The following is a 14,022-nucleotide window of genomic DNA, read 5'->3' on the forward strand; positions in this document are numbered from 1 at the left end:
TTAAGTTTTTTAAATGTTAATCTTACACTGAATCAAATTCAAAGAAAAAAATAGCATTTTAAGCATATGTTCATGTCCCATGCTTTCATGAAGAAAAAAATTAGTTCATCTCCCATGATATCTGTGTAGGTTATTTATTATAATCTTCATTTTCATAGATCATGAACAGATAGATCTAGAAACTTCGTTTACTTTCAATACACAGTGAAGCATAGAGTTAAGATTCAAAACCAGGTCTGTCTGAATCCAAAGATTTCCACTACACAACACTTATTTTCCCTTGTTCCAAATGAAAGGGAAACCTGTTTCTTAAAGTCAATATGAACTTCCTGTTGATTGCTATAAAGTGTTGTGGTTACTACTGTGCTATTTTGGATTACGCCAGAATCTGATTGGAGTCTCCAATACTAGGACATTAATTCTGAACATTTTCATTAATCTAAACTATGATCCTTAGTTGCATGATTGATACCTTCCCAGCATTACAAAATAATTACTTTCCCAGTTTATTTTTAGTTTAGAATCTTCCTTAATTTCCTAAAATCCCCCAAATTTCCAATCTCTTGATGTGTTTTCTGACATCAGAACTGATATTAAGCATACATGACAAAAGTTGTTACTTATGACATTGAATGGGGTTAAGACAATGGTGAGCACCAGAAGTCTTGCACTTGGAAAAGTATTTCAATCATATGGGACTGCCATTTATATCTTGATACTAAAAAACACACCTAACGTTGAAAGAAATTTTTTTCACTAACAAAGGTCTCTGTATTTATAGATAGGCAAATGTTCCAATGGGACCCTAGAGTCTATGAGACTTCACAATGTAGAACAGTCATAGTCTTGGATGAGTGTCAGTTTCCATAGACAGACCTTAACAAATTCTTAAACCATCTCAGTCAAGGTTTTAATTTCAGTTAAACAATTTAATGAAATCTCCTTTACCTTCTCATGAAAAGATAACACAGCATAGAGTTTAAGAATGCAGCATCCTGTGCTAGATGTCTGGGTTCAAATCCTGGCTGCACCGCTTCCTGTAAACTTTGTGACCACGAGCAAGTCACCTGACTTTTCTGTGCCTCATTTTTACCATTGGCAAGGGGGGAAATAATAAAACAATACTCTATAACACTGTCTTAATGGTTAAATATGTTAATATGTGCAAAATATTTAGAAGAGTGCTTGATGTATGGTAGAAGCCATATACATGTTAGCGACTGTGATTATTGCCTTCCATAACTCTTTCTTACTGGATTTAAGCCAGCCCTATGCTTCTTCTCATTTTCTCATTTGAGGGTAGAGGTATTTGTTTTAGTGTTTTGTTAAGGGCTGGTAAAGTAAAATCCATTATTGTAATCACAAGGATAAAAACTGCAAAGAAAGCTACAATGAAGACAACTATAAAAATAAATAAAAATTATCACCAGCAAAATAATCTCATCTATTGTACCTTTTATTGCAGGAATAGGCAAACTACGATCCATGGGACAAATCTGGCCCACCACCTGTTTTTGTAAATAAAGTTTTATTGGAACACAGCCAGACTCATCATTTACATATTGTTTATGGCTGCTTTCTCACTACAGCAGCAAAGTTGAGTAGTTGCAAAAGAAACTATGTGCTGCACAAATCCTAAAATAGTTAATGTCTGGCTCTTTATAGAAAAATTTGTTAACTTTCTCCCTGCTCTACAGAGTGAAGTTGAGATGCTCTATCTCTCCCAACACTCAGATGGGGCCAAAATGATGTGGTTCACAGTAGCCATATTGCTTTGCTCGCTCTCAAAAACATACATTGGCTCTCCATGACCAGATTAAAGTCTACATTCCTCAGTCTGGAATTCAGAGCCTTTTTTTTTATTTTTAAATTTATTTTTAAATTTTTCTTGAGGAAGATTAGCCCTGAGCTAACATCCATGCCCATCTTCCTCCATTTTATGTGGGAGGCCTGCCACAGCACGGCTTGACAAGCAGTGGGGAGGTCCGCAACCAGGATCCGAACCAGCAAACCCCAGGGTGCTGCTGCGGAACGTGCCCACTTAACTGCTGTGCCAACAGGCTGGCCCTTGAGTACCTTTTTTTTTTTTTTAAACAATGAATTCAATCTTCCTTTTTAACCTTACCCCTTACTTGTCTCTTTCCAATATTGCATACTTCTGCTCTAGGCAAACAGAAACACTCACAACGCTGTATATGTGCCTCTTGTATACAGGCTTGCAGGACAGCCTGCATTTGAATTGTCCTTTCCCCTCACCTTGTCCAATACATCTCTATCCTTTAACTGTCGACTCAGATGCTAATTTCTCCATGAGCTTTCCATGCTCACATGTCAAGGAGGAAACGAGCTTCTCCTTTTTATGACTTTTCCAACATTTTATTGATACTTCTTTATGATATAGGTTATAGTAGAGTGCAAGCTTCCTGAGGGAAGGACTAAGTATGGTTCCTAGTTAAAGCAATTGGAGTGCTTTACAAATCATAGTGATCCATTTAGATATTAGGTGAATGAATATGAAAATTAGCAAGATAACTAATGTTGCTGTCAGTACATTCTTAAAATACTAGGGACTCATACTGACTACAGGAGTGTTCAAAGAACCCCTCCGCACATTGGATGGTGCCTTGGACCCTGTGGGAGGCAATTTAAACTTTAAATATTCTCAGTGTGAAAGCTCGCTGAGTTTAAAGGACTTCAACATGCTTTTATGTTGTGGGTCTTTAAAGTTTAAATAACTTCCAGTCAAGGTTCAGAAACTATCTAGTGCGATGTGGAAAACCATTTAAATCTGACGTGTACTTACTGCCCCACTGCCACTTCCCCAGCATCATGACTTGTCTCAATCCATCTACTTTTCTTAGTGAGCATCTCTATGAACTTTAGTTGAAACACAATGTAAAACTCACTGCTCTACAAAGCTAGTCTCTTAGTCAGCTCAGGCTAACATAACAAAAGACCATAGACTGAGTGCCTTGAACAGAAACTTATTTTCTCACAGTTCTGGAAGCCAGAAGTTCTTCAAGGTGCCAGCACGGTCAGTTTCTGGTGAGAGCTCCCTTCCTGGCTTGTAGATGGTCACCTTGTCACCCTGTCCTCACATAGCAAGGAGAAAGAGCAAGCTCTCTGGTGTCTCTTTTAATAAGGGTACTAATGCCATCATAAAGGCCCCACCCTCATGACCTCATCTAAACCTAATTGTCTCCCAAAGGCCCCATTTTCAAATGCCATCAAATCGGGGTTAAGGCTTCCAAACGTGAATATTGGAGGACACAGTTCAGTCCATAGGAGCCAGCCTCACTATTTGTGTGTAGTGGCAGGATATGTTTTGACTTATAGAGGTGTATTGTCGGAAAATGTCAGAATGAGGATATTTTCTATTATAACTCAAATGAGGTAATGGGAAGATAACTGTTCTAAATTGATAACTGGGAACTCAACTTTCTCCTGAGGAAAGGGTATATGTTTTTACCTAAACAATCATCAAGAGAGATAGGTATAATAAAATTTCCATAATGTGAGGGCAAACAAGAAAAGTCATACAACTTCCATTTCAGAGGTGAAGAAACAGGTTCTGAGTGAGATTAAGTGACTTGCTTTAGTCACATAGTTTACAAGTGGAAGATCCAAGGCCAGAAACCATCTGTGCAGTCATAGGCCCATCTGCTCTCAGAGCCATTCCCCATGCTTCTCTCGTCCTTTCTATGTCAGAGGGACATACATTTCCCGCCATTGCTTGCCCTCTAGCTTCCAGTTAGGTTTGTCCAATTGGAGGCACTGGCAGAAAACTGGAGGACAGAGGAAGAGAAAAGCCAAAGGATTTTTCCTTTGCACTCTGCTTTTGGTGGCATTTCTAGAGCAACTACATCTCCACTGTGGCTTCAGGTCCCTTTGGATGCCCCCTCTCTCCACTGGTCCAAACTCTTGTCTGACAGTCCTAACAGCATTAGTCCCTATTGGCAGGCCTCAGCTTCGGGGCTCTCATAACATCTCTTCCCTGCATTGTCCCTCCAGTTCTGGGATACTAGCAGTTTCCAGATGTTGTGACTGTTTTGAGTTCCTCAGCATCCCCTGTGCTGCTTCCCTGTTTTCCACCAGCTGCTTAACCAATTCCCTGTATTATTTTCTCTCTCTCTCAAACACCTAGACTGACTTTTGTTTTCCTGACAAGATTCTGACAAAAATCCTTTCAACACCCCATGAATATTTCCTGAGTCCCTATGATGTGCTAACTTCTGGGTTAAGCGCTGTAGGTCTAGAGTTGAAAACAAATGGCCCCTGTCCGCAAGGAGTTTACTGGAGATACAAATACGCAAAAATTTATTACAATAAAATTCTGCAAGTGTTTCAGTGGAAGTATTAGCAAGGCTGAGAAATGCCTAGGAGGTTAGGTTCCCAGAGATAATGTAGTGAGTTGGGGGGGGGGTCGCAAAAAATGTGGGAGTGGGAAAAGGGAAAGTAATGAAAAGGGAATCTTACCTTGAGAGAACAGTAGGTGAAAGAAACAGAAGCCTGAAGGAGCACAGAGCATTTGGAGATCAGAGAGTGGTTAATTAAAGCTGAAGCGGAAGGCAGTGTCGCTCAAAATATAGTTTGTGGCCAGTCTGTGATCTATTTGTTAGTAGTATGTGACAAGAAAAGTCACCAGAGTATAAATCAACTAAGTCACTAAGCATACTATTTCATCTGATTTCTTTTTAATTGTAAACTTTCTTGACAAAGGCCGCAGTGCATTGATTTATATTCTGGCTCAAGCTCTTTACCTCACTGTGTACTGGTAATACACTGTTTACAGACTATTTTGAGTAGCACTCGCATATAAAAAAATGAGCAGGGGAGAAGGGAGTGAAGCTGGAGAGTTAGGCAACTAAAGATCAGAAAGGAATTCCTGTGCCGTGCTTTTCAAGAATTATGGGCAGATGAATGATCTAAACAAAACTGCCTTTTAAAATATCCCTCAGGATGCTGTGAAGAGTATGGATAAGAACGGTGAAAGTAGAGGCAGAGAAATCAGTTAAGAATTTCACGCAGAAAATTATCAGAGACTGAAGGCAGCCTGGCTGTAAACGGGTAAATTAAAGAGAATTTAGTAGGCATACTTGGATGGATTTAGTGAGATAGCTGATATCAGGACCACTGTGAATGGCTTCACAGGTTGTTCACTGCACAAGTCCAGAAGGCACTGTTCTTAGAAACTATGATGTGAATGGCACTCTCTAAAGTGGCGCAGTCTAAACTGCAGAACTGCATTTGAGATTTCTGTAAGCAGTCCAGGTGTAAATGCCCAATAAACATTGGGATGACGCAGGTATGAGCACCAGGAGTGAGGCTGAGCTAGAGATATTAATTTGGGAATCATCAGATATGGATGGTTGATAAAGACAAGATTCTAAACGATATTGCCCTGGGAAAGAAAGTGGCATGAGAAGAAAACGAAACCAAACTCTGAGTCTTGTGGAGACAGACATGAAAGGGATAGGATGAAGAGACTAAGAAGACACAGTCAGAAAGCCAGGAGGAGAAAAGAAATAGCAGAGAGCAACATCCCAGACAGTGAGGGAGAGGAAAATTTCAAGAAGGGACTAATCATCACTGTCAAGCACAGCACAAAGGTCAAGAAGGATAAGAACTGAAGAGCGACCTTCAGAACTGACAATTAAGGCACTCTCTGGCAACCTTGCTGAGAGCAGTTTCAGTGCTTGATGTAGAGCAGGAGAGGGGGAAGGAAAGAATCAGAAGTATGGGAATAGCGATAGTCCAGATCTGATTAAAAATCAACTTTTCTTTGCACTCAGCTACACGTATTCTTTTAGATGAATAAATGTGACTACCATTTTCTTCACTCAGGGAACAAACAAAACTGTATGTCACAGTTCTGGAAATATAGCCCTGTCTTTCTCCCTGTTGGCATCTCTTTATGACTTGCATTCTGAAAGAGTATATTTTCATCCAACTGCTGTAGCTAGGCATTAAGAGCTGTGTGTAGTAACTTATAAGACCAGTTCCCATTATAGTACATTTCAGTTCAAAACATGTATTGGGCATCTGCCATAGAGAAGACCCCATACCAGGTCAGGAGTAAGACATGGGCACTGACTCAGGGAAGCTTTGAGTCTAGTGGGTGAAACAGGTATATGAATAGATAATTTCAACATAAAGCAATAGAGGTGTCAGAAGATGGAACAGTAGCATCACTTAGCCTAGCATGGAGTAGATGGTCCCTATCACTGGTTTGTAAAAAGAGAAGCAAGAGTCAGGTTGTAACAGATGATGCCCTAGCATACCGACTTCCAAAATGTGGACCCTGAACCAGCAGTATTAGCATCATCTAGGAACTTGTTAGAAACCAAGATTCTCAGGCACCATCCCAGAGCTACCAAATCAGAAAGTCTGCTGGGGACCAGTAATCTGTCTTATAATGAGCTCTCTAGCTGATTCTGATGCATGCCAAAGTATGAGAACCACTGTTCTTGTGCAAGAGTTCTCAAATATTATGGCTTATCAGAATGACCTGGAGAGCTTATAAAAGATTCGTGGGCCCTTCTGCAGAGTTTCTGATTCATCAAGTTTGATGAGGGTACCCCAAATCTCCATTGCTAATAATGCCCCCAGTGATGCTGCTGTTTCATGCACTGCATGCACTGTGAGTGTCACTGTTCTAAGGGTTCTCTGTGCACTTAGTATGCCTCCAGAATTCGCATTCCTACATTCTTCAAAACCTATGTGTTGACTTATATGACAAAATAATTTTAAGAACCTTTAACGGATGGTTATCTTTTTGGAATATCTGAAGATGGTATGCAAGGTTTCTATTCTTCCCCAAAAATAGTTTCTAAACTGAAATTTGAGTTTATGACCAAGGTCATTTGACTCTAACACATAAAAAGAAGCAGGGCATTGCAACTACAACACTGGAATGGAAAGCAGATACTCAGCACTAGTCCTTATTTTGAAACTGAAAGCAAGTTATTTAACCTTTCTGAACCTCAATTAACCTGTAACCGTAGACAAGTTTAGAGTCTAGTCTCCTTAGATAAAAGAAGCAAAGTTTTATTTTTCTGGGCTGTGCCAAGGGGCAAAAATGTTATTACTGAGACCAACACCCCAAGTACTTTACAATCAATTTATCCTACAGAAAATAAAAAATCAGCACTTAGACACATTAATCATCTAATTAGATTCTTCAAACGAGTTAAAATGTTTCGGTTTACAACTTCCAGATTATAATTTGAGAATCAAAGTTAAAACAAATATCTAATACAAAAATATTTTAGGCATTAATCTCAAAAACTTGCAGAAAGAGAGGTCTTATCTAACACTTATCTAACGTCTTTCCAAGGATGTGACATAAATTACTGTCATGCAGTTAGTAGACATGAAAAGAAAGAAAAAAAAGCAAGTTGATAAACAGAAAATAAAATAATGCAGGTCTGTGACGACCCCGTAGCCGAGTGGTTAAGTTCGCGCACTTGGCTTCAGTGGCCCAGGGTTTTGCCGGTTCGGATCCTTGGCACGGACATGGCACCACTCATCAGGCCATGCTGAGGCAGCGTCCCACATGCCACAACTAAAAAAAGTATATACAACTATATATTGGGGGGATTTGGGGAGGGAAAAAAAGCAGGAAAAAAAAAGATTGGCAACAGTTGTTAGCTCAGGTGCCAATCATTAAAAAAATAATAATAATGCAGGTCTCTAATTGTCTAGGCAATTTATTCTGCCATTTAGTAAGTATGCGGGACATGGTCAGAGAAAGCAAACTTAAGACTCTGTCTGCTTACCCAGGAGAAGATAAAGAGACTAGATGAATTTAGCTATTTCTAAATGCCTCTATTCTTTCCTTGAGGTCAAAGATACTCATTTATTAACACTATACTGGAGAAAATTATCTTTATTGAGATGGCATTTACTTAAAAAAAGATTCAATTTGCCTTTGGTTTCACCTGATTGATACAAAAATGTAAATGAAAACTTTTGTGGAAAGTCTTTTAAAATAACTGCTACATGATTAGGGACTAATCTCCTCGATAAATTCCAATTAACTAGATGATAGATCTAGTTTTCACCTAGTCTGAGTTTCATACTCTGATAATTACCTATATGTAAAATAATATAACTGAACTACAGGGATAATTTACTGATAGAAATAATTACTTTATGACCCAAGATCATCAAACACTTTCGTATACCTTAGTGTAAGGAGGACAATTTGTGCAGTGAATGTAACAAATGTAGAAACTGTATAATTATTAAGAAAACAATTAAATGCACCTTAGATAATTAAGAAACTATAGAGTGGTGCAAAGCTGAATTTTAAATCCCTTAATAGTTCTGATTAAATAATGATAACCTAATGGGTAAAATTAGAATTATTAAAGATTATTAGAATGTTCATTTGTTTATTATTAAGAACAATTCCATGAAGAGCTAGATAGAATTCTTAAGTGCTTTTGGAATATAACATTTTAGTTATCACAAATAGTTGAACTGTATTATTCACTCCTTGAGCAAACATTTGTTGATTGTTTATTGTATTCATGGTACTACATATGGAAACTAAGCAAAATATAGAGAAGTATAATAACAGAATTTGTTGTGATTGTTGATGAGAAAAATTTATGTGAGTGACATTAAAGTATATAGCAAAAAGAATGTAACGTAATTTACTGGCTGAAGTGGAAAGATTTTGGTGAAGTTAGACTTAAAATCAATGAGAGAATAATGTTGAATACCATAAGAAGGGGCTTGTGTTTTATTTTGGGGGCAATTGGAATTATGCAGACCTCAAGTCTGGAGAGTCAGCATAAAAGCAACATTTTAGATATCTTAATTTGAGGCAGATTAATTAGAAAGGGGGTAAGTCACACCAAAGGGAAGTATATGGCTTAGGTTATGGAGTTGGCAGTTAGGATGATTGGAAAATGACTGAAATGATGTCACTTGCCCAATAATGTAATGCAATAATAATAAATAAGGAGGAAGGTAAGAAACAGAGATTGACAGAAATGGAGAAGTAAGGTGGTAAATTCTGTTTTGAAGAGGAAGATAAGAACGTAGTTTTTCTTCTATTCATTAAGTTTGAGATGACGTTATTACTATTTTTTTCTTACTGATAGTACGTGACCATCATCTCCACCACTACTTCCAGCTCCATCACCTCCACAAACACCACCACCACCTCTACTACCACGGCCTCCATCACCATCTCCACTATCTCCACCACCTCCATCACCTCCACCACTACTGCCCTTCCACCACGTCCACCGTAACCAAACAACAAGAATAATAGCTATTGCATTTATTGAATTATTCCTACCTTACAGGCACAGTATTAAATGCTTCTTACTTAATCCTCACAGTTAGTATTTTATAAAGTGAGGACACTGAATCTGAGGCACAGATACTAGGTAATTTGCCTGGGATCATAAGCTAATAATTAAAACAGGCAGGTTTCAAACCTGAGTAATTCTGAATCCAAAGTCCATGCTTTATCCAATATTTGCTACTCCTTTAGACACATAGGCAATGAATTATAATAAGGAAAATATGTGTGCAGCGTATGAGTAACTAGGTGTGGTTAGTTTCAGGCAACAAATGTATGCAGTTGGTAAAAATAAAAATTGAAACAATGGCTGGATGCCCAAGTAGAAGTACCTAGATCATGGCTTTAAAGATATAAAAGTGAAATTTGAGGGAGCGAGTCAGTTATGGAGCCATTAGATTTGGGAGTCATTGACTTAGAGCCAGACTTGAATCAATGAGAGGAAACAAATCAGATAAAGAAGTCAGAAGGGCAAAAAGATGGAGTTATGAGATATTACCATAGGAATCAGGCAAAAGGAGGAAAACAAGTCAGATAAAGAGTAGTAAGGCAGAATCAGTAGTGTGTCAGAGAAGCTGAAAAAGGAGCTCATTTTTAAAAGATCAGCATTCAGTAGATTGTCGAGACTATAGTCTTTTGACAGTTAAATGCTAGCGGTTCTCACGTGGGATGAGAGGGGGACACTAGCCACCCTAAGTCTTTTGGCATGTTTGCATGGTGCCTCTTGAACCATTACCATATTTTAACCGGATTTCATCCTGTAAACAATGATCACTTACTGAATTTAATTGCTCCTAAATGTTTGCCTGTTTGTTTTCTTTGTTCAGCGTAAATGTATCAATCTGGAGTCTTGTAGAGATTGTCTATATTGTTGCACTGTCCAAAACAGGATACGTTTGAGAGTGAAAGTTGGTGCCATATATAATTATGCTGGGACAAAAGGTATAATCTGGGATGGATTCAGGCAAACCAAGACATAAGATCATCTCAGCAATAAATCTACTGAAGAAACATTTTACTACACAGTCCAGGTTCTGTAGTCAGCCTACCTCAGTTGAAATCTTGGCTCAGGTACTCTGTAGCTGTGTACTATAGTGATAATAGCCATACCTATTTGGTAGGGTTACAGAGAAGAATAAATGAGCTATGCAGATAAAGCATTTAATCTAGTGCTAAGCACATAATAAAACCCTCAATACGTGCTGGCTTTTGAAAAGTAATATATTCTTTATGTTTCCAGTTGGACGTCTCATTCCAGACACTTAGAAAACCTGTGGAGAGCATATGATACAAACAGAATTTGGGAGACAAAATATTTCACCACTAGCTACACTTTCCTGAGAACAAAAAGTAGTCAGAACACATTTTTCCTAACCAAATACATTCTCCAAACAGGAGCCAAGAATAAGCTTTTGAAGACAGAGATTAACATGAATCAACTTGCTCTGTTAATTTCTATATTAGTGGATTCCTGAACACATTATTAGGGTAAGGCAACTAGGTTTCCATATTGCTTTGCTTGGAAAACTATTGGAGAGCTCCTGGGTTGTTGCAAGCATCCGTAAATCCACGTGCTCACTAAGCATTATCTATAGACACATATTAACATGACAGTAAATTAATGCCCATGCTGTCAGGATTAATAAAAAGCAAATTCATTAAAAGCTTTCTTGATTTATTTTTGCCATTATGTTTTTTCTCCATCAATGAATGTTAAAATTACAAGCACCATTATGAGTAGAGTCCTTGGAAGTTGTTGCCCCTAATAGAATGCTAATATTCAAAGATTCTGAGAACCATTTGACTAGTACAAGGGTCAGCAAAGTTTTGCCATGAAGGGCCAGATAGTAAATATTTTAGGCTTTGTGGGCCATACGGTCTCTGTTACAACTACCCAACCCTGCCTTTGTAATGTCAAAGCAATCATAGATGATACATAATTGAATGAGTGTGGCTCTATTTCTATAAAACTTTATTTATGTATGCTGAAATTTGAATTTCATATAATTTTCACGTCATGAAATATTACTCTTCTTTTGATTGTTTTTAACCACCTAAAAATGCAGAAACAATTCTCAGCTCGTGAGCCATCCAAAAACTAGCAGCAGGCTGGATTTCGCCTGCAGGGTTTAGTTTGCTGATCCCTGGACCAGAGGATTCACTCAGCCAAGCAGATACACCAGGGCCCAGTGGTATACTGTGGAATTACGAAGGTAGGTTATAAGTCATAAATAGAGAAGTATTGCAAGTCCCAAATAATGTACTCTCTAAGGTGTTTTTCCGTTGCCTAGAACATCTGAAACACTATTTTTAGGGATGTGTTCTTGTTCCCATACTTCCATACCCTAGTATATGCAAATTCTAATGTCAAGTGTTCCATGCGTTCCTAAACATATGCTGCTCAGAAACATAAGGCAGATTTTAATGTTCTTTCTTAATCTTAGAATTATAATAATTGGAATGAAAAGGAAGTTGTACCATTTTTCATGGTTTTTATGCTAGCTTTGCATCTATGAAATTGTATTCCCATCATTTTAATATATCCACTGATTTACATAATACCTAACTTATCTACAATGTCTAGTTGAGAATATCCACAAAAAGATCAGTTAAAAATTCTAACACCTTCAAGATAAGGCTTTATAAATATCAAAGAACAGGAAATCTGTTCTGTAATTACTCCTGATTTAGGATGCACAGATTGAGACATTATGTTCTCGTAATCTAGCAGAATGGATCTCGTCTATTATAGGTGTACTTCTTCTTCATGAAATTGTACTTTCCATTACTGGAAAAAAGAAATTTAATGTGAAAGAAGGCACTGAAAAAGCAGGCTCTTTATAAGAAAAAAAGAAACTTTCAGGATTAAAATGCATCCACGGCAGTTCATCAATTGTGGTTTCTTCTTTTAATCTGGAAATGGTATTACCATTAAGCATTCAGTTTTTCTTGGGATAGTGATTCCTTGGGAAAATTTTAAAACTTAGTTCATAATTTTCCTCACTAACTTAACTGACATTACCCGTACCTGAGGCTTCTGGAAATATTGAGTAAAAACACTGCCATTAAAACAACTGTGAATGGATTTTCCTGCTTAACAATTACTCTTTGCTTAAGGATAAAGCCACAAGTAAGATTCTCTCACCTTTTCCTAATTTCGGAATCCACAATAATCTGCCTCTTCTTTTGTGGAGGTGGTGGTGGAAGTTCCTCTTGGGCATGCTTTACCAGGATTTGTTCCCTTGTGGTCACCATAGTTACCGTTTCCATTACAGTTGTCTGCGTTAGTGATGGCTGAGTGGTGGTGACAGCCTGTGAAATCTGTGAGAAGTATTGAAACAAAGGTCACACATTGCTTGAAAGACTTCAGTCGAGACTGCTTGCCGTGGTGAAGGATATAATGAGAAACTGTTTCTGCTTGTTGGTAAATTGACCTTCAGATCAAAATAGCACCATATTGAAACCAAATCAAATTGTTTTATCTGACTTAAGTTATGTTGACTGAAATCCCGAAGGATAGTAATCTCAAAACAAGAAGTCAACTTAGTGCCTCTTCAATTTATTGGTCAAGCTATAGGAAACAAAGGGGTCAAAAGAGAAAAACTTAGAGCATCTTTTGGTATTTAATTAAACATGCTAATTAAACATTTACAACATTAACATAAATTTTACTAAGGTATTCCAGCACCATTCCATTGCCTGGCACATTGTAAATGTTTATTAAATAGTTAGTTGAATGTGTCTTGGGTTATCATATACAGTGATTATTTATAGCCTATATACTTTTAAAAACAATTATTTGAACTTTATAATAAATGAGTTTTTAATCAAATAAGTGGAATGTCTTTTACAATTACAATAAAAGGTTAACTAAAAATGCCTATTAGTCCATAAATACACTGAAGCTGAATGTTATTCAAATGCTAAAAAGCACAGTACTCCTGTTTGATTTAAATTAGTGAATATGTTAAACTATTTGAGTTTCCAAAGTTATCATTAGTCTTCTTGGTTTAAAAACACACTAACTTTCTGTTCAGACTTGTTGAAAAAATTATTGGGGGCATAGATCATCACTCTTTGGAATAACATGGTTTGTGATCCACATCATGAGAGACCATCACCTCAGTACACGGGCATCACCAGACAGACAGGTCGTTTGATGGTGACACCCTCTTTCCTTCCTTAACCATCAATTCTGTCACAGTCCTCCTGTTATTAGGACTGAAAAGTCACTTCTTGGGATGCTAGTCATTACCATTCTAGTAATCCACATTATTTGGAAGATCTATTTCCAAGGAGACCAAAACAGATCTGCATTGAATCCACTTATAGGCACTTAATATCCACAGAGCCAGGGATCTAGCTAGAGCCAAGGTTAGTTTTACTGATTTTCCTGAACTTGCCAAGAGATACAGAAACTATTTGGGGCAACCTCCCTGCCTCACACATGGTGACTGATTCCTTCAATGGGAGGATATCAAGGAAGCCTCAGGATCTTCTCATTTCAGCTTCCAAATAGGCAATTGACAGTGAAGTAATGAAATCCTTTGTCATGATGTCTGGTGTAAAAATTGCTTTTGGCAAATACATTTTAAAAGTGCTACCCTTTGTGCAAGCCACATCCGTACATATGACAAGGCCTTAAGGACTTCCATTTTTGGAGTGTAAACAGTTAAAAAAAAAAAAAGGGACATTAAGAGATA

The 14,022-nt window shown here is 37.6% G+C and overlaps 1 protein-coding gene across 12 annotated transcripts in view; it reads right to left on the reverse strand.

Annotated features, from left to right (window-relative positions):
* DMD (dystrophin) overlaps positions 1-14,022 on the reverse strand; it is a 2,265,680-nt gene that overhangs the window by 1,322,627 nt on the left and 929,031 nt on the right. For all 12 annotated transcript variants that reach the window (XM_070503127.1, XM_070503123.1, XM_070503121.1 and 9 more), the window contains one exon: positions 12,465-12,640. In XM_070503127.1, the coding sequence (XP_070359228.1) occupies positions 12,465-12,640 (176 nt within the window). The remainder of the gene's footprint in view (positions 1-12,464; positions 12,641-14,022) is intronic.

The sequence above is a fragment of the Equus asinus genome, chromosome X (genome assembly GCF_041296235.1).
Source record: "Equus asinus isolate D_3611 breed Donkey chromosome X, EquAss-T2T_v2, whole genome shotgun sequence".
NCBI lineage: Eukaryota > Metazoa > Chordata > Mammalia > Perissodactyla > Equidae > Equus > Equus asinus.